Raw genomic sequence first — 25,915 nt, forward strand, 5'->3', positions numbered from 1 at the left:
TACCCAAGGGGTTGTTTTATTAGTTGCTAAGTGATTACCCTGAAGTCTTCCTTGATTTAGACTAATTTGTAGGAGCAAATGTCCACCACTCTTACAATGTTTAATTTACTCTCAGTTATATCTGTTAGCCAGAGCTAGGTTGAGGGAACATTGGCCAATATTGATATTTAAAAAGTTTGGTTTTATAAAAATATAAGAATGATTTGCAGTGAGCTTATCAATTGTTTGTAAAAGCCGTTTAGAAATGTTGAATTTTGTTACTTGGCAGAAAAGTCTCCTTGTTGATGCTTCATTTTGTTTTAAATCTGTTTGTCCAGAGAAGCACAGAAAGTTGCAGCTCTGTGGGAATTTCAAGAAGCATTAAAATTAATGATGCACATTTGCTTTTGGGAAATATACCACTAAGATAAATATCCCAATAGGATTAAAAACCTAGAAAATTTTACTTCTGTTTAATTTCTATTTTTCTCAAGGCTTATAATAATGTTTAAGAGAGACGTAGCCCGTCAGACTTTCACATCAGCTGGCTGAGTATCATCAATTACAGACAGAGAACTGTTCACCTTCTGTGAAAATTTTTCACTTTCATTTAAAATGTCATCTAAAGGCAAATTGTTCTTAAGGAAACTTTCGTTTCTCATGACTTCCCTTATTTTTATAGTTTCATGTATTTCAACAGATTTTTTTCATATTCTATGAACAACATTAATGGCCAAATAACACTTCTGTTGTTTAGCTAGTTATGTAGCAAAATACGGTTGTGCCAAAAAAATAACTTAAATCTGGTACTGCTTTGATCGTTAAATAGATACGTCACTATTACTCCTTATCGTGATGTGTTTGTGCCAACCTGGTTTTGCCTTTAGGTTGGCATGGACAAAGCCCTCAATCAACTTTCTGTGCCTTTGGGACAGTTACGAGAAGTTCTGGTATGTCCCCAATTAATGAAAACAGTCTGCTGTGACGCCTGTTGTCCTCGTCGGCTTTTCTCTAAGAATTCTTTTCATCTGTTAGTTTGGTGGTACTGGTGGTTGTATTTTAACAGTTCATGATTATAATATTCACCTTCAGAAGAGTTGTAAATGATTTTGTTTTTGCATATGCTAAAAACCTAAAAAAAATGTTCGATTTGAAGAAGACATATTCTCAGAGTAGACAACCTTAAAATGTCAGGGGAGAGGAAACATATTTCCAAATTCAACTTATTAATGCCACTTTGGTCATATGTAAGTGGTTTCTGACTTATGAATGACTTGTATTTTAACAGTTTGTAATCTTGTAAATATCCCCCCCCACCACCACCCCACGTAATCTATGTGTGGTTAGGTTCCTGGGCTGATCTACAAAAACTGTGTAATCCCTAATGGAACTGAAGGATAATATAAATAAAATGTAATACTTAATAAATGTTACATTTGCATGTTCTCTCAGAAAAATCTCTGTTGTGGGAATGGGACTCCCCACCTCTAAGCCATTGGAAATAGGAACTCCACCTGGGTGAACAGTGGAGGGGGAGTTGTGGCATCACTTCTAACAGAAAACTGTGCTGCCCTGTCTCTCCTCCCGGCCCCCCCCCCCGTCTGTGTCTGGTGCCCTGACTTCCGGCCTCTGTCCGTTCTGATGCCCTGTCGTAAACTTGTCATAAACGACACCATCCTTCCTTGTGTGTCTCCTCTAGCTTGAGTGGCCTCATGCATCCCTCCCCTAAGACAGTGCCTGCATCCTAGAGAGAATATAAGGAGACCATAATTTAAGGGAAGACACAGTACATGGTTAGAACCAAGAAAAATGCAGAGTAACAGAAATATCAGTGCTGAGAAGCCTAGGGGAGGGGCAGGCAGGAAAGAGTTCGTGAAAGAGGTAAAAATCTTGAGTTGTGCCTTGAGGTAGCCAATACTTTCCATGGTTTATGTCTCATTTGAATTTTACAAAATCTTGTTAAAGGTACTTTTCCTTGGAATGGAAGGGATTTTTGTGGTCCGCTGTTGGATTCCACACCAGCCGCTGTGGGGCTCTCCCACTGCCTCCTTGGTGTGCCTCTTCATCCCAGGGCCTCATAGTGGTGTTGTTTCCCAAGCCTAGCCTTCCTTTGGCCTCCCACTCTTCTCTCAAACCCCCTCCCTGGAGGCAGATTTGCTCTACTCACACAGGCTCCTGTCCCGCCTCACCCCCTGCCATCACCATATCCCCTCCCTTTTCCATGGCCTGTCTTTATGGCCACTTTGGTCCTGCTCAGCCACAGACCTGACCTGCCTTTCTGGTCCCAACTCTGAAGCTGTTCTGTGAGATTCTCAGACCACTGAGGGTTACAACTATATCTGTCTTCATTGTATCCCTGTGGGCTGCCACAATACTGATGTCCAGGAGGTGTTTCATAATGTTGATGGAGTGAATTAATTCACCTTCCTGTGGAATTTTTGTGATATGCCTACTTCATTCTAGTTGTTTCTGTTAACCTTTGTTTTGGCCCTAATTCCTAATTATCTCTTTATTCATTAGCTTCTGGACATGTTTCTCCACCTCTGCGCTCTGCCTTTTTCTGGTCTTCTGTTCTTCATTCTTGATTCCTGGTATTTCCATACCCACATTTCATCATCATGCATCAGTGCTTTGACATTCTCTCATTCTCCAAAATATGCAGAATCTAAAGACCTCATCTCAGTGAAGTTGGCCCTCCATTCCTATTTCTGCTTCTCTCCAGAAGGAAGCCTGCAGTGCACATGGCTGTGTGCCTGTCTGACCCTGCCCCTGAGTGTGTCTGCACTTACATCTGCTCCCCATCCCCTCCCCACCTCAGCAGCTGTGTACACATGGCTTTCAGAGTCCGATTCGAGCCCCGTCGCATTTCCAAACTCTCCTGTACTTTGCTTCATATTATCTGTTCTCCATTCTAAGCCCCCTCATCCCCATAACTTTCACTGTATATGTGTCATTCTTCTTCTGGCCATGCGACCCTGCCTTCGTGTCATTATGCCCCCAGATCATGAGTCCCCTCAACAGTAACTGTGTCTGGTATATCATGTTGGTTTTTTTTTTTTTTTTTTTGTCAATATCTGCATAGTACTGGTGCACAGGTATTAAGTTCTGTGGAATTGAATGAGATGTAGGAACTTGATAATGTGACAAAACAATATCTGTAATACGTTTTCTTTATTATTCTTTTTTTTTAAAGATTTTATTTATTTATTTGACAGAGATCACAAGTAGGCAGAGAAGGAGGCAGAGGGAGAGGAGGAAGCAGACTCCCTGCTGAGCAGAGAGCCCGATGCGGGGCTCGATCCCAGGACCCTGGGATCATGACCAGAGCCGAAGGCAGAGGCTTAACCCACTGAGCCACCCAGGCACCCCATTTTCTTTATTATTCTTTTAAAGAGTCTCAGGTCATCTGTCAGTGAAGGAATTCGGGCAGTAGATGAACGAATGTGTAAACAAGAGGACATAAGGAAGAAAAAGGTACCCTCCAGTAGATTTCTTATGCTGCATGCCAGTTGAAGCCCTCTCCTCTTGTCTCCGCGAACTTGTCAGCACTATTTAGCTTTTTTTCAAAGCTCTCACGCATGTGCATTTTATGCATTATGTCACGTTATCTACCTGAAATAATAAGACAGAATATTAGAGGTACCCACACGATCTCAAGATCACCCAATTTTTCCAGAACAAGAAACAGTGATAACTGTTGTCGGTGCAGCGCTTGACAGTTAATGACTGTATAAATTGTCAGCGGCCCTGTAAAGAAAATAGGCCTATATTAGAGACTAGGGGAGAAGTGGGCTTTCCAAAGCAAACTCAGGATTCTGCCGTAGGTTTGTTGTTATTTTCTGATCCTGTGTTCTTTATATTCTGGTGTTCACTTTAATTTTTTTGATTCCCAGTAGTTAGCATGCGGTGTTGGCTTAGTTTCAGGTGTGTGAGACAGGCAACGGCTCTGTACATCTAAGGGCTCACCCTGGGAGTGTGCCCCTTAGTGCTATCTCCAGTTTAAAGTGCCCACGATGTCATTCATGATCCTAACGATGTAGGGGCACAGCGGGCATTGGGAGTCTGGGCTTCTGACTCTCGCCTGCTGCTCTGTACAATGTTTTCTATGTGTATTATTAGCATATTTGTTAAAATCTCAGTGGGGAGAAAGCCTGTTTGAGGGACCTTCTGTTTAATTCGCCTCTGGATCTCCTCACAACTTTTGTCCAAAGAATGCTTGTCATGCGCTTCCAGACAAAACAGTAAGCTTTATGAGAGCAGGGTGTATTTCTTGCTTTATTTTCTCGTGTCCCCCTCCTCCCCCACCCCCTGTCGGAATGAACGTCGAGCTCCCAGGGGTGTTCAGTAACTATTTATTGAATGGATGACTTTGTATTTTTTTGTTCTTTAAGGATGAGAGTTTTCATAATGTCCCTCAACCTCTTTGATAATATTTGTAGTGTAAAAGGTCTTTAATGATTTGGTGCTTGGCCATATAGGTATATGCACATGTAAACTGAGAGGGTCAGTACGATCGGAAGCCAAAGTTAAAACATGAATAAAGGGCCATAAGAAAACAAATGGAGGGGCGCCTGGTGGCTCAGTTGGTTAAACGTCCGACTCTTGATTTTGGCTCAGGTCATGATCTCAGGGTCATGAGATTGAGCCCCGCATTGAGCTCTGTGCTCAGCAGGATGTCTGCTAGAGATTCTCTCTCTCCCTCTGCCCCTCCCCTGCACGCGCACATGCAGTCTCTCTCTCTCTCAAATAAACAAATCTTTTTTAAAAAATAGGAAAGAAATGCCCATAGAAAGATTCAGGATGGGGAAAAGAAGAAATAAGAGTATAGAATATGAGAAAGCAAAGTCTAGGGTTTTTTTTTTTTTCTCTATAAACTTGCAATAGAATATGGAAGTATGCTTATTCTAGAACTAAGATTTGTATTCTTGATAATTCTGTGTTTCATAGAAATATTCAAAATATAGCATGCCCTATATATTTGAAGTTAACTTTTGGTCTTATATTTTCCTGCATTTAGCATGGGAAATAAAGATGATTAAGAGTAAAGATGGTGACATTTTTTGTTTGCTTAATTTTTATTTTTATAGATGTGTGTGTTGAGGCTTATACAAGTTATTTGATCAGTTGAAAAGATTGAAAAAATCTTAAATTCACAAAGTTCTAAAGAAACCTCTGCACTAGAAGCAAGCAGGTAAGCATTTTTTTTTTAACTAAGTAGCGCATAAATTAATACTTCACATCCAGTCTAATTAGGCGGGGACAGCTTAGTTAGAATTCATTTCCGAACAGGAAGAAAATCCAGGTTTGTGGCTAGAATGTAGCTCCAGGAGAGTGGAGAGCAGGAAATGCTGAAATCTATAACACGTTCCTATAAACCCTTTGGTTATAGACCACAGTTCCAACACGTCATTATGCTTGCAGTGGAAAAGTATATTTGGAATCACCTTCCCTGAGGACTAGCAAAGTCCTGTTGATCTTTAAGGCATACCTACCATTCATCTTGGTTTTTCTCCATCTCATTTTTTTTCCTAGACATGCCCAGAGTATTACCATTGATGTATTTTACACCAGCATTATATTATTATGAAACAGTATAGGACACATCCAGTTGAAATTTACAAACAGGAAAGAAAAATCTTATGAAATAGGAAAAAGATGATGGCTCTCTTTGTTATACTGTGATTGTCTTGTTCCCTTCCTGGTGTGAATTTTCAATCAGCCAGGGTAGATGAGTGACTCAAAAAATGAGTAGTTAGGTCCTGTCAGCACCGTGAGATGCACAGTGGTGCAGTGGGAGTAGCCCGGGCTGGTCCTGCACATACCAGCTGGGCTGCCTGCGTCAAGGTCGCCTGGTGCCCTGTGTGCTCTGTTGTGTGAGTGTAACAGTCCCTCCCCCTGCAGGCGGAGTTAGTTTTCTAAATTTTAGGAATTAAGGTTTTAGATTTGGAAGGCACTTGAGAGGCCATATGCTCCACATGTCTCATGATGGAGATTAAGAACGGACACATCCCAAAGGAAGCGATTCTCTGGTCCTAGGTCTCTGCCCCCTTTCACATCAAGGCATTCAACTAAGTGGTCAGCCTCCACTGTGCTTGTGTCTCTAGCCCATTGCACTCGTGCTTCTGCCTCCGTTCGTCCACACTTAGCAGACAGTCTGTACGCGGCCCTTCTGCAGCCCGTGTGTCTCCAGCGGCTCTGCTTCGCTGCGGCCCTTGGCAGCGCCTGCAGCCCCTCCAGCCATGTCCACGTTCGGCCCCTGGGGAGCTGGCCCTCCAGTGTTCTTCCCGTCTTTGCTGTTGCTGCTGTGCTCCTCGGATAGAAACACCTCAGTGAGCTCTGTGTCTACAATCCTGTCCCTTTGCAACACTGTCCTTGATAAACAGACATTGTGCGCTTTCTTGCTCAGAATTACCTTGGAGGACTTTTTTCTCCAGAAGAGCAGCTCTGAGCTCTAGAGTCAGGAAAGCCAGAGCAGCGGTCAGCGCACGGTAAATCCATCATGCTCTGCCAGACCCAGAAATGCCGAGATAAGGATAAATAGGAAATGCGCATGGGATCAGTCAGTAGAGGTTGGGATTGGTCGTGCCGAGCGCTTGCCTTCCCTCCACACCAGTTCTGATGCTCTGGGATGGGGCACACCGTGGCAGATCTCCAGACATTTTGGGTTTCCTTACAGTGTGTTTACTCACTACCTGACTGCCCATCCTCAGATGTGGGATGCCTCATAGAGCCCAGCAGGGGCTTTGGGGCCTTTGTTGTGTGTTTTTTTTTTTCTTTCACTGTTCGGCTTCCTTTTGAATGGTGTTGACACTTTCTAATGTGGGGGGCAAGAGGGAAGCGTATCCAGTCCACTTGATGGCAGATGCACTGTGAGTGATTTCTCACAAGCTCCCGGAGCACCGAGCTTGCTCTTTCTGCCGTTGGGTAAATGTAAACTTGGAGTCCGCTGCTCTAAGCGATTTCCAAGGTTGCTGCTAGGCGGTCAGTTTTAGCTGATTGAGGAGACAGCAGTAGTTGGTACTGGGGAGGTACTTGGGAGGGAGAATGAGGCAGGTGGAGAAGAAGAGGGGGATTCGGGTATGAACGGTAGGACAGGGCAAGAGAGAGGAGGGGGTTAGAGAATGGGAGAAGAAGGGAGAAGAAGGGCGCGAATGGGAGAGCCCGAGGAACGTGATGGAAACATGCAGTTGTAACCACACTGACCTAAAATAGCTCCATCCCCTTGCCTGGGCCCTGTGGCCCGGGCCAGGCTGTGTCGGTGGCTTCTACGACCTCCCCGTTACTCACCCCTCGCACCTGGGGCCTGCTGCACAGACAGTTTGTCCTGAAAATTGATGGCGTGCAGGTGCAGGTGCCTGAGCGCTGTAAGGCATGGGGGGCGGTGGGGGTGGCAGGTTTTAACTTTGGGAATTACACTTCTCTAATTGTCTCTACTAGCCCTCTCTGGACTAGACAGATTTTGGAGAGAATTGCCACAGAATTTAACCAGTTACAGTTTCATGCTGTTCAGAGCAAAGTAAGACCTTCTGGACAAAGTAAGACCAGTAAGTGTTGGTTTCGATTTTCAATTTGCTGTTTGCGAATTTCCTGGATGATTTTGGTTTGACCTAGCATTGCCCCCTGATAATTGCTACTCTACAGGATTTTGAAGCTAGCTTTGAATTTTTTTTTTCAGTGTCTCCTGCTTGGGACCCTGCTTCCATTATGTCACACTAGATAGATTTTGTGTATAGACACAAGCGTAGTCTCCAAACTATGCAAGTAAAATTAATTCTGAATTTCATGTAACTTGACACATCATATGATGTAGTCAGAGTTCATTTATCCAAAGCCCTTGACTGGGTTTAAATGCACGTTTGTCAGATTTACTCCGTAGCTTAAGAGGCAAATAACTTTTTGTCATTCAGTAATTGTCTAAACTTCACTTTGATGAAGCCGACTTACTTTCAAAGAAATCATAGGGAGGGGATGCCTCAGTGGCTCAGTCAGTTAAGCCACTGCCTCTGGGCTCCTTGCTTGGCAGGAAGCCTGCTTCTCTTTCTGCCTGTGCCTCCTTGTGTGCTTGTGCTCTCTCTCGACAAATAAATAAATAAAAACCTTTAAAGAAAGAAAGAAAGAAAGAAAGAAAGAAAGAAAGAAAGAAAGAAAGCAATCATGGGGAAAAGAGATTCATTGTTATTCTCTAGGAAATGTTGGGATTTTAATCTTACATATATTCTGGTAGAATTAGAGGCTCGCTTCATATATATAACACATATGTATATAAATTATACACATATATTTGAGCTTTTAGAAACTGTTGTGCCTGGACCTTCTTTCCTGGTCTCTCTGTTCTTGCAGCGTATAGCCCACATTACGGCCATGCTGCAGCAGTCCCTGGGAGGCCTGCTGCTAGAAGGGCTTCAGACTTCCAATGTGGACATCATACGGCACTGCCTCCAGACTTTCGCTACAATTGACAAGACACGGGATGCAGAGGCGTTAGTCGGTCAACTACTGGTGAAACCGTACATGGATGAGGTTTGTGCCCCCATGCACCTCATTCCGCAAACACAGAGCATCTAATCTGGCTTCGTTTCTTGACTGGGTGCGAGAGAGCTCAGGGCTCTTCCTTGAAGATGCTCCTAGTTCCTGCTCTTCTGGTTGTAAGAAAAGGTTGGTCCCGCTTGGTGCCCATCAGCATGGCAGGAATCAGGCATGTGCTCTGGTCTCTTCCAGTGATGCCATAGCTCAGGGATCATCTTAATTTAGTAGGGGTGAGGGACTTGCCTAGGAAGAAGGTACAGATCAGAACATTTTCAGGTCAATTTCCATTTCCATAAGTTATACGTTAATGAAGTTGCCAAAAAGCGTGACCCCACTAAGGCGCCCGTGCCCACTGGAGGAGCTGGAAGACAGCTCTGTGCGCAGGGAAAGTCCGTGAGGGGAGGCATCTTCGCAGAATTGATGTGGCCTAAGTCTTGAAGACCATGGGGGAGTTTGCCAGGCTAGGAAGGTGGGAGGGAGGGAATATTCAAAGATAAAGGGCTTTTAAGGGCGAGTAGCGGGGTAGTACCTTTAAGTCCGGAACTTGGTTACCCAGTGTTCTTGACCTATGAGGATACAGTTAAATACAGGGAGTCAGTGTATCCTGCCTCTGAGCGGCCGGAGTATGGGCTGCACCGTGTGAGGCCGCCAGCAATAAGCAGCTTCCCATTTAGAGCGCATTGGTTTCATCTAGTTCAGGCTGACAGAAGTCATGAAGCCAGTCTCAGCGTTTGAGGGCTTTCTTCCAGTCACCTGCCAGTGCGAGTGTTCTTTCTGTCTGGTAACTATAAAGCTACCCATCATGACTTCAGGATGAAAGGCTTCCAGTTTTAAAACGGGACAGTATCCCAGTGATAGAAGTGAAATTTAAGGATTAATTTCAGTAATCTTCTCAGCTTCATTAGGACTACTAAAAGTAAATGATCTGTCAGTTCTTTGTACATATCCTATTATAATTCATAGCTCTCTCTGTGGGGGTGAAATAGATCACATTATTCTTTGTCACTAAATGAAAATATTTTAGTTATTTAATTTATGCCCTTTACATTGAACTGAATCTAATATGCTAAATTAGGGAAGTACTTTACGTTTCCGTGTCATTAAATGAACTGTGGCCACGTTTGTATTTTAAGTTTGTATGCTTGTCATTCACCTCCTGCAACTCAGCCTCACCAAAAAAAAAAATACTAAAGCAAAATAAGATGTGTTTTCTTCCGTCATTTTCCATCTCAGCCCTTTCGCTGTTCTGGAGATGGTAGAGGATAAGGCCAGGGTGAAGATGGTACAGAGCTGTTGTCTGCAGATACAGTATTTCGTTTTTAAGCTCAGAAGGGAAGCAGATGTGATGTTTTAGCTTCAGGCCAATCTCTGTCCCTCAGCCTCTGTGTCCCCCAGGGTTGGAGCAGTATTCCCAAATCCTGGGACCTAGATTTTTGTGCCGTTGTTACTTACCTCCTGTTTAGAAAGCATACTGAGTGGGGAGGAGGAAGGACGAAGTGCATTTTTAAGGTTTACTTGATTCTTTTCTCTGTAGTGTATAGTTCATACTTCTCTTTTAGGTGCTTTAAAAACAAACAAACAAACAAACAAATAAATAAATAAAAATAAAACGCTCTTCCTTCTGCTAGGTGATTGTAGAGCAGATCGTTGAGTCTCATCCGGACGGCCTGAAGATCATGTATGCTAGTAAGCTCCTGGAGTTCGTTCCTCACCACTGCCGTCTTCTTCGAGAGGTCACAGGAGGAGCCATCTCAAGGTGACGTAAACTGCTGTGTATGCACCTGAGCTCAGTTTAGTGACCACCTGTCACCTCCTCATGTGCCGCTGATCCCTGGCTGTCCTGTCTGACCCGGGAACGTGGGAACGTGTGCTCTTCCCTATTTGTTACCAGTGCTGTGAGGCAGGTGTCGCTTGCCTGGGTTTACAGGGAAAGGGAATGAAGAGTGGGGACGAATCTTAACGGTGACATTTGTGTGACTCCAGAGCCTCTGCTTTTCTCTTGTCTATACTTGCTCCTTAACCAGGTTCAAAATCAAAATTGGTTTCCTTCCATTATAGTGATGTCATCATCGGTCTAGAAATACCAATTCATTTTGGGGCACCTGGGTGGCTCAGTGGTTTGGGCTGCTGCCTTCGGCTCGGGTCATGATCTCAGGATCCTGGGATCGAGCCCCGCATCGGGCTCTCTGCTCCGCAGGAAGCCTGCTTCCCTCTCTCTCTCTCTCTGCCTCTGCCTGCCTCTCTGCCTACTTGTGATCTCTGTCTGTCAAATAAATAAATAAAATCTTAAAAAAAAAAAAAAAAGAAATACCAATTCATTTTAATTCAACACGTTTTATACTGATGGCAATTAAAGTCATGTTTGGTTTTCCCTCCCTCTCTTATTTCATTTCCATGGCTTTCTAGTTCTGTTTCATGAATATCTCATTACCTTCCACCATCTCCGTCATCCCAGTCTAGACCTTTGTCACATTTTGTTCAAGGGTAGTGGGCTCTCCCCACCTGGTCTCCCAGCTCCACCTGTCCCTCTTCATTGCAGCCCTCAGCTGTCCCACCTGTCCAGAGCTCTGCAGCCTTCCTGAGTCGCTCGTGGCTTCTCATCGCCCACAGAGGAACATCCAGTCTTCCTGGCGCAACCTGTGACCCTTGGTGCTTGAGTCCTAGTGGTTCTCCGCTGTACAACTTTCTACTGTGGAACTTTCCCCCATACCACTATGGTTCCTGGCCAGACAGCACTTAACCTTCCCTAACACACCTGGTACAGAAGATCCCTAACTTCACCTTGGTTCAGTTTATGGTTTTTTGACTTTTTATAATAGTGCAGAAGTGATATGCGTTTAGTTTGGATCTTTTCCCAGGCTGGCGATCTACAGTAGGGTCCTCTTTTGTAATGCTGGGCAGGGGCAGCGAGCACAGCCCCCAGGCAAACCACGTGATCACGAGGGTCAGCAACCAACACACTTGAACCATCCTGTTCTGGCTTTCGGTGCAGTGTTCAGTAAGTTACATGAGATACCAGACACTTTATTGTGAAATAGGCTTTGTGTTAGAGGATTTTGCCCAACTGTGCAATACTGTAAGTGTTCTCAACACATTTAAGGTTGGCGGGGCTAAGCTCTGATGTTCAGTCGCTTAGGTGTTTTCCATGCATTTTCAACTAAAGAGATTTCCAGCTGAACAATGGGTTTATTAGAAGCCGAGGCTGTCATAAGCCGAGGAACATCTGTCTGTACTGTGCGCCTCTGTGTTTTCCTTCATTGCTTCCTGTCTCATATCCCTCTGTCTTTCTGCTGATCTGTCACTCCACATGAAGCTCCAGTCAAATACAAATTCTTTTTTTTTTAGGTTATTTATTTATTTACTTATTAGAGAAAGCATAAGCAGAGGGGGAGGCAAAGAGTGAAGCAGGCTCCCCACTGAGCAGGGAGCCCGATGTGGGACTCGATCCCAGGACCCTGAGATCATGACCTGAGCCACCCAAGCGCCCCCAGGCTATGATTATTTCAAGAAAAAGTCCTATTTGTGAATTCTTTATCTAGTGAAGATGAGTTAAAATCAGAAAGTCAACTCTGCCACCTTTAAAAACCCAGGAACAGAAAAAAATTCCACGAGCAGGTATAACCCTATCCACAATAAATCAATTTCAATCCAGTCCTGAAAACTAATACAGAGTAGGAAGAAAGCATTACAGAAAAATTTTTTCATTAATCAAGCTGGAAAATAACGGGCCTTACACGAATGCCCTTTAGGAAGACAGTTCTTACAGTTTTATGTTGATGGAAACTAACATTACATTCGAAATGCATGTTAAAACCATGACTGTAGACTAACTACCACTTTCAGTCATCAGAAGATGAAAAATGGTCAAGAGTCACCCAAACTGAATCCTGGTTCCTCCTGGAAAATGTGTTCCTAAATATTTTCCCCCTTAACTACTGTGCTCTTTCTGTATCTTACACAGCAGACACTGCGATGCACAAACACATCCAGAAGGCCTTTGAGGGCTGACAGCCTGCTGGAACAATGAGGAATTCACCCGGGTTTCTGCCTTTCTGCCGGGCCCAGAACGTTCTGGATAACCCAGGTGACGTGTCATGAGAATACAAGTGTACCTCACACCGTACGTATCATCTCCATGTTCGTATATGAAAATCCGAGATGCATACAGAAATCAAGAGTGATACTGTCATCTTGAAAGAAAAACACACTGTTGCGCTGCCACATGCCTCATTTCTCCTCGAGTGACTGCAGGAAGTAGCGATTGCAGTCAGAAATCTCAGAAAGAAAAATTAGAGTAAGGGCAACACCTGAAGTTTACTCCTAAAAATACTTGGAGAATGACTGTGACCAATAAACCAGGGCTTAGTTCATGATACTATGTCAATGAGCTTATACCATCCCATGTCCTGGTCAAACCTTCATGTCTGGGAGATGGAGGGACGTCTTCATCTTCCAGAGCTACTATTAAGGAAAAAGTTGGAGACAATACTGACAGGAGTCCCTACTTCAGCAGGAGGGCCAAAAACACCTTGCCCCTCCATAATCCCAAATTAAAATAAACATCTCGGGGCGCCTGGGTGGGTTAAGCTTCTGCCTTTGGCTAGGGTCATCTCAGGCTCTTGGGATTGAGCCCCACGTCGGGCTCTTTGCTCAGTGAGGAGCCCACTTCCCTCCTTCTCTCTCTGCCTGCCTCTCTGCCTACTTGTGATCTCTGTCTGTCAAATAAATAAAATAAATAAAATCTTTAAAAAAGAAAAGAAACATCTCATTTTACTAGTGTGCAGCAGTGACTATGCAGGAAAAATTATTATTATATTATTATTAGATGATATATTATTATTATTATTATTATTATTATTGTACTATATTGTTAACCTTTTGAATTCAGACGCCTAAAATTTTTAATAAAATATGAAGGCCTTTTTTTTTTTAAGATTTTATTTATTTGAAAGACAGAGATCACAAGTAGGCGGAGAGGCAGGCAGAGAGAGGGGAAAGCAGGCTCCCCATTGAACAGAGAACCCGATGCGGGGCTTGATCTCAGGACCCTGGGATCATGACCTGGGCTGAAGGCAAGAGGCTTTAGCCCACTGAGCCACCCAGGCGCCCCATGAAGGCTTTTTTTAAAGAACAAAAACTTCAGACTATATCTTTATCCTAGAAGTTCCCACTACAACTGGCTTCTGTCTTGGCCAACATTTAGCCATTCAGATAAAGTCCGTATTTAGTGCTTCGTGTGTATGCATGTGTAAAATAAGAGGACAGTCATATATCTTTAAGATTGTGTATAATAACCGTGAAATAAGGATTCTTGATACACAAGGTCTCGTTCTGGGGAAAACAGCTGGAGAACAGTATGCAGTTTTCAAATGACAGAGGGGAAATACGCATTTGGTTATGAGAAAGGGAAGGAGAACAAGACCAAATATTAATAAAAGGGAAAAAAGCTTTTTTTGCCATCTTTCCATGCTGCAGTAACAGTGTGAACAAATGTCCCACAGATGCCCTCAAGAACATTAACACTGCTGAAAGGGGAGGCCAAGGCCAGGTTCTTAGGAGGCCCTGCACCAAAGTCATCATCCCGTTTCCTCACTGTGATGACGAAGCATGAGTACATTGGCAAATTTGAAATTATTGATGACCACAGAGCTGGGAAAATTGCTGTGAACCTCACGGGCAAGTTAAACAAGTGTGGCATGACCAGCCCTAGACTTGTATAACTGAAAGATCTAGAAAAGTGGCAGAATATTTCCATCCCCTCAGTTTGGTTTCACTGCGTGGAAAAATTCTTCTGGCATCATGCACCATGAAGAAGGAAGAATTCAGGCAGGAGGGAAAATCCTGGGATTCCTTTTTCCTAGAAATATAATATACATGGCACGTGAAATGCCTCAATGGGGGGAAAAAAAAAGGAAAATAAGTTACAGTCAACTAATGTTTGACAAGGGTGCCAAACAATTCAATGAGGGTAAGAACAGTATTTTACTCCCAAGCAGCCACATGCAAATAATGAAACAGGAGTCCTGCCTCACACCATACAGAGAAAATAACCCAAAATGCATCAAAGACATAAATGTAAGCATTAAAATGATAAAGTTTGGGATGCCTGGGTAGCTCAGTTGGTTGAATGCCTGCCTTCTGCTCAGGTCATGATCCCGGAGTTCCCAGATCGAGTCCTGCATCAGGCTCCCAGCTCCACAGGGAGTCTGCTTCTCCCTCTGACCTTCTCCTCGCTCATGCTCTCTCTCATTGTCTCTTTCTCAAATAAATAAATAAAATCTTTTAAAAAATAAAAATAAAATAAAATGATAAAGTTTTCAGAAGAAAACACAAAGGTAAATGTTACTGGTCTTGAATCTAACAACGGCTCCTCAGCCATAACACCAAAGTACAAGCAACTTAAAAAAAAATAATAAACAAATAAATGGGACTCAACCAAAATGTCCCAGTTTTGTGCTTCCAAGGACCCCATTGACAAAGTCAAAAGACAAGCCACTAAATGGGAGAAAATATTTGCAGGTCATATATAAGGAACATGCATTCAGACTGTGTGAAGAATTCTTACAACTCAAATAAAAAGACAACCCAGTTAAGAAATGAGCAAAGAGGGGCGCCTGGGTGGCTCAGCGGGTTAAGCTGCTGCCTTCGGCTCAGGTCATGAACTTGGAGTCCTGGGATCGAGCCCCGCATCGGGCTCTCTGCTCAGCAGGGAGCCTGCTTCTTCCTCTCTCTCTGCCTGCCTCTCTGCCTGCTTGTGATCTCTCTCAATAAATCTCTCTCAAATAAATAAATAAAATCTTTTAAAAAAAAAAGAGCAAAGAACTTGAATACACATTTCTCCAATATTCTCAATGTATACATTAATATATAAATGTATATATAAATATATTTTATATTATCATATATTTATATAAACATTTATGTAAATATATTTACATTCTTAAATATGTATTTAAATATAAATAAAATATGAAATATATAATATATATTTAAAGATACATATAAGGTATATATAAAATATATGGGACAATAAGCACGTGAAAATATGTTCAACATCACTAATCATTTGGGAAATGCAAATCAAAACCATGGTGAGATACCACCTCCCACCCACGTGGATGGCTACTATCAAAAAACCCAAAAGCAGGTGTTGGAAGTATGTGAAGAGCTGGAAACTGTAAATTGCTGGTGGGCTTGAAAAATGGCGCAGCCACATTAGAAACGGTTTAGTAGCTCCTCAAAATGCTGAACACAGAGTTGCCATATGACACACCAATATCACTCCTGTGAAAAAACTATGCCCACACAAAAACTTGTGCATGAAGGTTTAGGGTTTATTCATAATAGCAAAAAGGTGAGAACAACCCAGATGTTCATCAACTGATGAACAGATAAATAAAATGTGATCCAGCCAGCCAGTGGAATATTATTCAGCCTTGAAAAGGAATAGAATTTTGATATGTGCAACGACACAGAGGATCCTTGAAAACATTCTGCTGATTGAGAGAAGTCAGTCACAGAAGACCACATATTGCATAATTTGATTTATATGGAATTTCCAGAATAGCTAAATCTACAGAGACCGAAAGTAGATTAGTGGTTGCCTAAGACTGATGGTGATGGCTAAAGTTTTCTTTTGAGGATGATGAAAATGTGTAGGTAGTTCAGTATAGTATAGTTAACTATAGTGAAAGCCATTAAATTGTCCACATTAGATGGTGAGTGTTATGGCCTGTGAATTATATCTCAATTAAGCTGTCATCAAAAAATGCAAAGAACTTCTATATTTATCAAGTAGAAAAAGAATGAACTTGATTAAAAACATCAAAATGGGGAAAATAAAAATAAACAAAATAAGATGGGAGGAATAAAATCATGACTGTTTATCATTAATTTAAATGTGTACAGACTGACTTTCTATTAAAGCGCCTATCAGGGGGTTACAGATCCATGCTGTTCAAGAAACATACTTAAAATGCAAAAGGGATTGAGAATGTGTCAGGTGAGGAGATACCATGCAAAAGAGAAAGCCGGAATGGCAAAATTCATCGCAGACAAGTTGGGTCTAAAGTTATAGGTACTAAGATGAAGAGGGACATTTTTAAAGGCAGAGTTTGGAAAGAAGATGTAAAAGGTATAAGCAGGTATACATCTAACAACATAATACCTAAAGACTCTAAAAATGCAATAACAAGGTAAAATTTTAGCTTTTCAAATGGGAGTATCTACTAGAAGGAGGGAAAAACAAGTATCTACTAGAAGGAGGGAAAAACAGAAAATAGACATCCTGGGGCGCCTGAGTGGCTCAGTGGGTTAAAGCCTCTGCGTTTGGCTCAGGTCATGATCCCAGGGTCCTAGGATTGAGCCCCACATCGGGCTCTCTGCTCCGCGGGGAGCCTGCTTCCTCCTCCCTCTCACTCTCTGCCTGCCTTTCTGCCTACTTGTGATCTCTGTCTGTCAAATAAATAAATAAAATCTTTAAAAAAAAAAAAAGAAAATAGACATCCTTATTTCCCTCGGAAAACATTTCTTTCTTACACCTAAGAAAAGCCATATTTGTAAAGATTAATTGCATACTAGGCAACAAAGGGAACCTTTACAGGCCTTCCAAATTAAAGATTTAAAGAACAGTTCTTTGATCACAATCCAGTAGAATCAGAATTAGATAACCTGGTAACAAAAAATTGAAACTATATACAAGTTAAGAAATACAGTCTTCAGTCAAAGAAGAAATCATAAGACAACTGAAGAAAATCTTGAAAGCAATGGAAAGGAGACTATTTCAAAATACCAAAACTTACAGAAGACACCAGAAGTTATACTCTAAGGAGACTTTAGTGTCAAATGTCTTCAATTTCAAACATTATTTGAATATAAGAAACTACTCATTTAAACCCATCAGAAAAGGGCAGCTCAATCAAAAGCAAGGAAGTAATTATAATAAAGATAAATTTTTAAACTAATAAAAAATATGAGGGGCAAATAAACTCAAAGTTGTTTCTATGAAAGACTATGAAATAATAAAAAAAAAAAAAAAACTTCACATGTCCTATTAAGGATAAGAGAGGGGGAAGAAGGGGTGTGGGAGGAGGTGGGGAGAGAGGGAAGGAGGATGGGGAAAGGGAGGTTTCAGGGAGGAGGGGACAGAGAGAGGGAGAGAGAGAGTTGCAAAACAGATAAGGATTGGGAACAGAGATATAAAAGCAAATGCATAATATAAAAGAATCACTAAACTGCAAGGCACTTTATACTAATCAATTTGATAACCTAGAAGAAATGATGATTTCCTAGAAAAACAAAATTATCCAAATGATTCAAGAATGGAAAATTCAGAAGATGAGTTCCAAGATCAGACAGGTTTGCAGCTGGATAACTGTCATTCTACTGTTAAATGGCAACAGGCAATTAAACAATAATAAGTCAATTCACTTGATGAAGCTGAGCACAATTTTAATACCCAAACCTGAGAGGGAGGAACGGGGAAGCTATTAACAAATCTGGCTTAGGACAGATTAGTTAACAGAAACTGAACTAATGTTAGCAAATAACAGAAGTCAGGCATCTATCAAAGGACTATATCCTGAGACCAACTTGGATTCATTCCAGGAAAATAAAGGGAGCTCAAAACCAGAAAATCAATAAGATTTACCTCATCACTAAATTAACTGTGAAAAAACTCTTAAGACCATAGCAATAAATGTATTTGATAAAAAATAAAGGCACCTGATAAAAGGTGAGCAGCCATTCTTTATAAAAATGAAGATAAAAACAGAAGGACGTTATGCAGGAGGGATTATTAACCGGGAAGCACTAGATCAAGAGGTAGATAAAATGAGCCCATATTTGTTAAACAGTGACAGAGCCCCATGCGTGCGTGGGTAGAGGCGAATGAGCTCATGGATAAGCACCAGGCTGTCAATATGTATTATAGGGACAAAGGCAGCGGTGAGGAGAGGAGAGTCTTAACAACAGGGAAGAAGGTAAAAGGAGGATTGCAGTTAAAAATTGTGCATGATACAAACACATGCAAATAAGACCGGATATTTTCCCGTGTATAGTTTTTTAAAACCCTGCACACATTGCTGGAACTACCAACTCTTGCTTTCAGCTCCGCAGCCCTCGCGTGCTTTCCCAGTACCAGGATGCAGGGGTAGATCCTCCTTTGGTGACATCCTATGTCATTGTACTCCTAAAGGGACAGGTGAAACAGCGCAGAGGCTGCAGGTCGGAACTCAGGCATCGCTGCGCCCACCCCAGCTCCCTGCTCGCCCAGCCCCCACTCTGAAGCGGCGGGCACTTGGAGCATGGATCTGAGCAGTTCTCTGGTTTCCCTTGGAGCCATCTGCATCCATCATATTTCCCACAGCTCTCCCCGAGTGTTGGTGCTGGCTCCCCCCGAGTGTTCCCTTAGCTCCTAGCACACCCTTCTTATGAGAGCACCTAGTACTCCCCGTCACAGTGCTCTGTCTGTCACATGCATCCATTGATCCACTTTGTGCTGGTTGAGGGCTGGAGCCCCCTCCTGTTAACTTCTCAAGTCCGTTTCTAATGCAGCAGCACCTGGCACTTAAGCACCCTGTCAGTACCTGCCAAATGAATGAAATGTACTCAAAACATAGTATGAAGTCTGCGTTTTGAAACTCCTTTTTGGAGCCATTTGCTATCATTTTCCCAGGCAATTTAAAAAATTTCCAGCCTTGCTGCCAATAACCTGAAGGGGTAAAGGAATGCCAGCGTGCCCCATGGGACATGTCACTCTGGATGGTCTTTTGGCAGCAGGGACTTTGATAGCGCTCTTCCAAACCCAGCAGGATGGTGGAAGGGGTACATGGCTGAGTGCCTCCCGGGTCTGACCCTGTGTGACACCACCCAGTGCCTGCAGCTGCCCTCTGGAAGGTGTTGCTTTAGCGGCAGAGCCGGAGGGCACCAAGCGTGTGTCTGTCTCCAAAGTCCTGGGCAAACACATCACAATGCCTTCCTGAGAAGCAGAATCAAGGACAGTTGCTGATCTTCATTCCTTCCCACCAAAGGTATCTCATACACCATCTTTGGAAGTTGGAGCCAGGGGGCACCTGGGTGGCTCAGTCGGTTAAGTGTCTGCCTTCAGCTCAGGTCATGATCCCAGGGTCCTGGGATCGAGTCCCACACATTTGCCTCCCTGCTCATCAGGGAGCCTGCTTCTCCTTCTCCCTCTGCCATTCCCCCCTCTTGTGCTTTCTGGCTCTCTGTGTGTCAAATAAATGAATAAAATCTTTTTAAAAAGTTTGGGCCATACTCTTTAGCCATTCTACTTTCCCTGGGGTAATTTGCCACCTCCCTGAATTTACCTGCATCTTTCCCAAAATCTACTTATCTTCCAGCCTTCTTGACCATAATGAGTCTATAAATTTTCAATAGACAGTGTGAACTTACACTTGCTAATATTTGCATAACATGCACCTCTTTCAATCTCAAAGAAAAGCTTCACACCGCAATGGTCTCTAGTCTCCAATTAGGTTCTGTTCTGGGATCCCACTGGAATTCTACGCGCCTGTCCCCTTAGATGCCATAAATTGTGGTCCAGTTTTCCAGCCAGCCAAGGAAAGCACATGGGAAATCTTGCTGAAGTATGAGTAAGAGCCAACGAAAGGGAACATATTTATCTGCCTCAAATGCTGGGACCTGAGGAAAGCAAGTTTCATTACAGACAAATCAGGAAGGAGGTGCAGATTGCTTTTTATGTCACTCTGGAGTGGAGGTCTGCCATTGATTATTAAGGCCATTTCCTGCAATGCACTCACCAAAGTGATACTCACTTCGGAGTGGACAAAACTTAGGAAATGGCCAAGGGGAGCTCTGCTTACACTTTACACTCTCAGCATTTATTTGTATTAATTTCTTTATAAGGGAGTATAGAGACATGAGGCCACATTGAAAAAGCAAAGCTTGTCATCCTATGGCTTTGGGTCAAGAATAGAGATAGTGCTGCTCATGTCAGTTTCAACCTCCAGTGGCCAAGGGTTTGATCTGATGCTCTTTCAAGTTTTCACCATAGCCTTTCTCAAGCTTAATGGCCAATAATCCCACAGGAGGAGATTTTAGGGCCCTCTCAAACTTCTGTTTTGCTATCTCTCCCCAGCCTGCTTCCTCTGCAAAAGTCACCACTTTGCCTGTGCATCTACCACCTCTTAGAGCCTTTGGAATCAGCCACGAATTGCAGTGCTGATTCCTTCCATAACCACATATTGTTTACAGGAAAACTCTTCTTCGTTATGCCTTGCCAGTCAGAGTGACGGTTTCATCCGCAACCTGGACCATGTTCGGGAATGTTCTACACATAAATGTGAGCAAATGTCTTCTGTATTGAGAGACATGTACATTCTGTAAATGGACTTTATTGAAAAACCAATACATAGGGTACACTTATGTGCTGACCCAGCTGGAAGGAGGCACTTCATTTCCATCTTTCAGAAAATTGGTGTAACACATTGATTTTCATAACAAAGAAAGCAGTTTTGTGTCCTCTACCAAAAGACTGTCATAGTAAGCAATAAATTGCCTCTTTTGAGTGAACAAATTAATAAGATATTTTCTAAATTTCAAAATAATAAAGACATAACGATGTCTGTAATGCTAAGTGCATCCCCTTAGTTGCAGGACATTGTGTCATGGACCACCTGAGCAATGACACATGGCGGCCGGTAGTCTGATTTGTACATCAATTCACCTGGCAACCTGTTAAAAGAAAGTCTTGCACATGACAAGCTTTCAATAAGACACTGACAAGATGGCCAGGAAGCCCCCTTAGCTGGCTTTTTCAGGTGTCCAGACATCTAGTCAACCTACCTCACCAACTCATCACCATGCTTACTGGAGTAAACCCAATCTCTTCCTTCCCCCCTGGAGATGGGAGAAGAGCCACTCACACGTTTGTATGGAACTCTCATTCCCCCTCGCTCTGTCCCCACATGGCGCTGTCCGTGTAATAAATAAACAAATCTTTATGTCACCCGGAAGTTCCTGGGTCAAATTACACAACTCGGACAATTTTGAGTCACTACAGCCTTTTGTTTTTCTCTCCACCTTAAGCCTTCTGGGTGACCAACAGCTATCTAAAACTCATGTTGCTGCCATATGCTGTTGTTCTACTTCATCTTCCCAGTAAAGTTCAGTATTTTTCCCTAAAGTTTGGTTTATCAGTATCTCCAGTGTCTATCTCCAGCTCGGGTCACGATCCCAGGTCCTGGGATCAAGTCCCACTCTGGACTTCCTGCTCTGCAGGAAGCATGCTTCTGCCTCTGCCTCTCATCTCTTATGAATAAATAAAGAAAAACTTTAAAAATTTAAAAAAACATTTCTATCTTCCCACTTTTAAAGATTAATTCTAGTAATTATTGCTATAAATCCAAGTGTCCTATCTCTTTCTTAAAAGTCTTCTCCAGGGAACCTGGGTGTCTCAGTGGATTAAATGTCTGACTCAAGATTTTGGCTCAAGTCATGATCTCAGGGTCATGGGATTGAGCCCTAGTGAGGCCTCTGTGCTCAATGGGGAGTCTGCTTCTCTCCTTTTCCCTTTGCCCCAACCCCCTACTCACATGTGCACACACGTGTTATCTCTCTCTCTCTCTCAATAAATAAATAAACAAATCTTTAAAAAGTCTTCTCCAAAGGGAGTTTGAGAAATAGTCCAGTAAGGGGCTGGAAGAAAATATTATAAGTTTTATTCATATTTCATGTCATTCATTTAACTGTTTAGCTTTTGCATGTCATTTATAATGTGCATAATAATTTAGTAGGGTAGTAGAGTCTATAATTTATCAAAAATTTGCTTAAATTGGTGGTATGTCCGCAAATATTTTTGTATGTATGTATGTATGTATGTATGTATGTATTTTTGTGAAAGAGAGGTGCACAGTAATAAAAGGAGATCACTGCTCCAGGAACCCAGATATTTCCCCAAGTCCTCTTTCCTTCCATTCCCTCTGGGCTTCATTAGACCCCCTTAACACCAATCTTGTCCCTAAAACACGCCCTCTACAGCACCAAGTTCGAATGCTTAACTCGGGCCATCACTGCAGGCTGTACCAGGATGACCTTAGGGAAAAGGGTGGTGGGTCTCGTGGGTTTGCTCTGTCACCCCCATGAACAGTCCTTTGTTCTGAACAGCTAGTGCAGCCCACGTTTGCAATCACAGGCTCTGGCACCAGAGTGGGCGTAGATCCCAGCTGGCCCCTCAGTAGCAATATGGCTTTGGGAAAGTTGTGTCATTTCTGGCCCAGACTTAAGGCTCATCCATAACGTGGAGAAGACAGTGTGACCCTCAGTGGGCTGTTGAAAGGATCACGAGATGGTTTGACTCAGGTGCTCCGAGGTACCCAGCACACAGTAGGCCCACAGTAGAACAAAAAGTTGTTCTATTGATCTTATAGTTACTATTACTCATACTAACAAAACTGATCATTTGAGATGATTTTCAAGCAAAGTGTCTTCGCCTGGATTTCTAAGATTAACCTGCTTCAAAATGAATTCTGCCCTACTGTGAAAAATGAGCTAACCAGCAGGTTTCTTCTGCGTCTTTTCTGAACTTTTTAGGATCCTCTCTAGAGAAAGGTTCTAAAGGAAGGCAAAGTGCAGAAATACTCTTGCTTCAAATGATGTGTAGGAAATGGTTAATTTTGCCAAAAAACAGTGCCTTGAACATAAAAGATGTTTGACGAAACTCACTGTAGACAGTGTATCCCTCCAGGATTCATAAGTTGAAAACTCAATGCCTAAGGGACATAACTAGGAGATGGGGTCCTTGGGAGATGTTTAGGTCATGAGGGTGGAGTCCTCATGGGTGAGATTAGTGTCTCCATAAGAGAGACCCCACAGAGATCCCTCGCCTCCTCCACCTTGGAGGTTATAGGGAGAAGATGGTCATCTGTGACCCAGGAAGTGGGCACTTGAACAGACACGGAATCTTCCAGGGTCTTGATCATAGACTTCCCAGCTTCCAGAACTGAGAGAAATAAGTATGTCTTTAAAGCACCTAGTTTATGGTGCTCTTGTTACATCAGCCCAAACTAAGATAAAGCTTGTTTCTTATACTGAAAAATAACACAAATGTTAACAACAATTAAAAAAAGGAACATTGTGGCCAATGACATGTAATGAACATCATCTCTCCTCTACAGAGCCAAGAGCTTAATTAGTTTCGGGCAACTCAGTAGAGTATGATTAAACCAAAGAGCAGCAAGATGTCTAAATGCTCAAGTCCTCTGCCTCCTACTTTTCTGCCAAAACAAAAGAAAAGCCCTAGGCTGGTTTTGGCTGCCACCAAGCACAAAACAGCCAAATTCCAAATTAGAAAGCTCTGGGGTTTAATTGTGGATGTATGGAATTACATAGAAGCTCTCTTTGATCATTCCAAAGGATGCTTCCCTCAAAGGTTACAAATACATCTCAGCCTACCAACCATCTCAGGCCTATCACAAAAATTATATATATACACTTTTAGCATTTTAAAATGTGTCTAAATTTCAGTTTCGGATCCAGTTTTGACTATTGTTATGGGCTTAGTTGGATGCCCCCAGATTCCTACGTTGACGTCCTAACACCCAGCATCTCAGAATGTGGCAGTATTCAAAGACAGGATTTTTAAAGAGGTGATAAAGGGAAAATGAGCTCACTGGGGGTGGGCACCAAGCCAACAGGACTGGTGTGCTTACAGGAAGAGGAGATTAGGACACAGACAATACAGACTGAAGGACAATCGTTTGAAGACAGAGTGGAGAACACAGCTATCTGCAAGCCAAGGAGAGACGTTTGAAGAATTGAACCCTACTGCCACCTTGATCTTGGACTTCCTGCGCCCAGAACCATGAGAAAATAAATTGTATGTTGCCTAAGCCACTCGACTGTTGATATTTTGTTTACGACAGCCCATGACTCAGAAATTTGAGGACCTCCCCCCCAGACTTTATCCTGAAGTTCTGTTTCAGCTTCAGGGGCTTGTGTAATACTACTGTATCAAGGAGGGAGGCTCCTGCCATTCCCCGCACTGGGTCATTGAGACACTGCACAGCTGTCCCCAAGGCTGGCTACATAATTTACAAGCCCCATGCAAAATGAAGATATAGGGCCCTTTGGGCAAAAACAGGGAGGAAGTGTTTGTTAAAGGTACTAAAATAGAAATCTCATTTCCTCCATGGTCTGTCTTCTGAAGGGGCATGGCTGCTGTTTTCTATTTGCATTTAATGTCATTCCAAGCAAATAAAAATTTTAAAATGTGATTATGGGCATGATTTTTGCCATTCATCTTCGCAGGGTGCAATGTCAGTGTTAAATAATTCACGCAGGGATTCCACAGCTGGGGCACACCCACGTGCCCTCTTCTTATCAGAACCGTGGAAATCCTGCACAAGACTAGCTCTGCCATCTTTACCTCACCTGGGGACTCACACCTGTTCCACCAACCCTGCCGCCCTCAGCTTCCTGATGAGTAAGGAACTTGACAGGATCAGGAGCCGGGGGCTGCCTTTCTTTCCCTTCCCTCCTAAGTCACCACTTCCAAGGCTTGGCTAACACAGGGAGGTGAAATGATTGAGAAAGGACAAGACAGGGTTCTGGGCTGCTCACAAGAGGCCACCGCCTCCTGCCGGTGCTCAGAGCAAGCTCTGGTCTGTAGGGAAGGCGAGCTCCGGTTAACTCGGTCATAGACGTCACGTGGTCAGCGAGTCTCGTTGACCACCACTCACGAGGTGTCCATTTCCATGCTGTGCTCACCGGGCAGGGCGAGCAGTACATGCAAATGAGGAGGCAAGGAATGGTGGATACCCACAGGGGGCTGTCCCCTCCGCTATGTACGTGCTCCACTGTCCCACCTGTTATGCCCCAATAATGGGTCCATGATTAAAAGAGCGAGACTGATACAAAGCGAAGGTCAAACTGAAAGACCTGCGGATCCCCTTACCCAAGAATTCAACACTGCCACAGGATGCAAACAGCAAGAGGTTCTTTATTGTTTCGCAGGCGCCTGCGGGTGGTCAGCAGCTCCTGCTAGCTGAGCACACCTGGCTGGGGTGGTGCAGGATTTTTATAGACAGGTACATACAAGTCCCGGATGGGACGGGGCTGATTGGCTGACAATTTGAACATTTGAAAAAAGGCATACTTGGTGTTAGCGGATTGGCTTTGGAAGACCCCCTCGCGCGAAGAGAAAGGCGGGAAGGGGAAACAAAGGGGGGAAGTTTGACCTTATTACTCAGCAGAGAAGCATCCTGCCTACGTGACTATGCTTCGGCTATTAGCAGAAGGTATCTTGTTCAAACAGGAGACAAGTGTCACACCCTAAAAGCCAAGCGGTTACAGAAAGGCAAAAGAGCAGTTAATTAGTTAACAACTGGGGGGAAGGGTCTTTCAAAACAAAGCTTTATTTCGCACCAAGCAT

General features: G+C 43.1%; 1 protein-coding gene across 5 annotated transcripts; it reads left to right on the forward strand.

Moving 5' to 3' along the window:
* Nucleotides 1-56: 56 nt before the first annotated feature.
* On the forward strand, nucleotides 57-17,570 carry LOC131814500 (conserved oligomeric Golgi complex subunit 2-like). 5 transcript variants are annotated; one of them, XM_059145432.1, is made up of 6 exons: nucleotides 57-929; nucleotides 3,373-3,453; nucleotides 8,320-8,499; nucleotides 10,134-10,261; nucleotides 11,045-12,625; nucleotides 14,007-17,570. In XM_059145432.1, exons 1-5 carry the CDS (start codon nucleotides 873-875, stop codon nucleotides 11,085-11,087), a joined length of 489 nt encoding a protein of 162 aa, XP_059001415.1. In that variant the 5' UTR covers nucleotides 57-872; the 3' UTR covers nucleotides 11,088-12,625; nucleotides 14,007-17,570. The 5 variants fall into 5 exon arrangements, with proteins under 5 accessions (XP_059001415.1, XP_059001416.1, XP_059001417.1 ...); XM_059145433.1 differs by having other exon boundaries at nucleotides 11,045-12,589; XM_059145434.1 differs by having other exon boundaries at nucleotides 12,467-12,625.
* The last annotated feature ends 8,345 nt before the right edge of the window (nucleotides 17,571-25,915 follow it).

Source organism: Mustela lutreola, chromosome 14, assembly GCF_030435805.1.
Source record: "Mustela lutreola isolate mMusLut2 chromosome 14, mMusLut2.pri, whole genome shotgun sequence".
Lineage (NCBI taxonomy): Eukaryota > Metazoa > Chordata > Mammalia > Carnivora > Mustelidae > Mustela > Mustela lutreola.

Excerpts from the sequence above, each read along its gene's own strand:
- LOC131814500 (XM_059145432.1), top strand. The coding sequence starts at position 873 with ATGGACAAAGCCCTCAATCAACTTTCTGTGCCTTTGGGACAGTTACGA. Across the intron at positions 3,454-8,319 it reads AGGACATAAGGAAGAAAAAG|CGTATAGCCCACATTACGGC; the intron begins GTACCCTCCAGT and ends CTGTTCTTGCAG. Across the intron at positions 10,262-11,044 it reads ACAGGAGGAGCCATCTCAAG|CCCTCAGCTGTCCCACCTGT; the intron begins GTGACGTAAACT and ends TCTTCATTGCAG.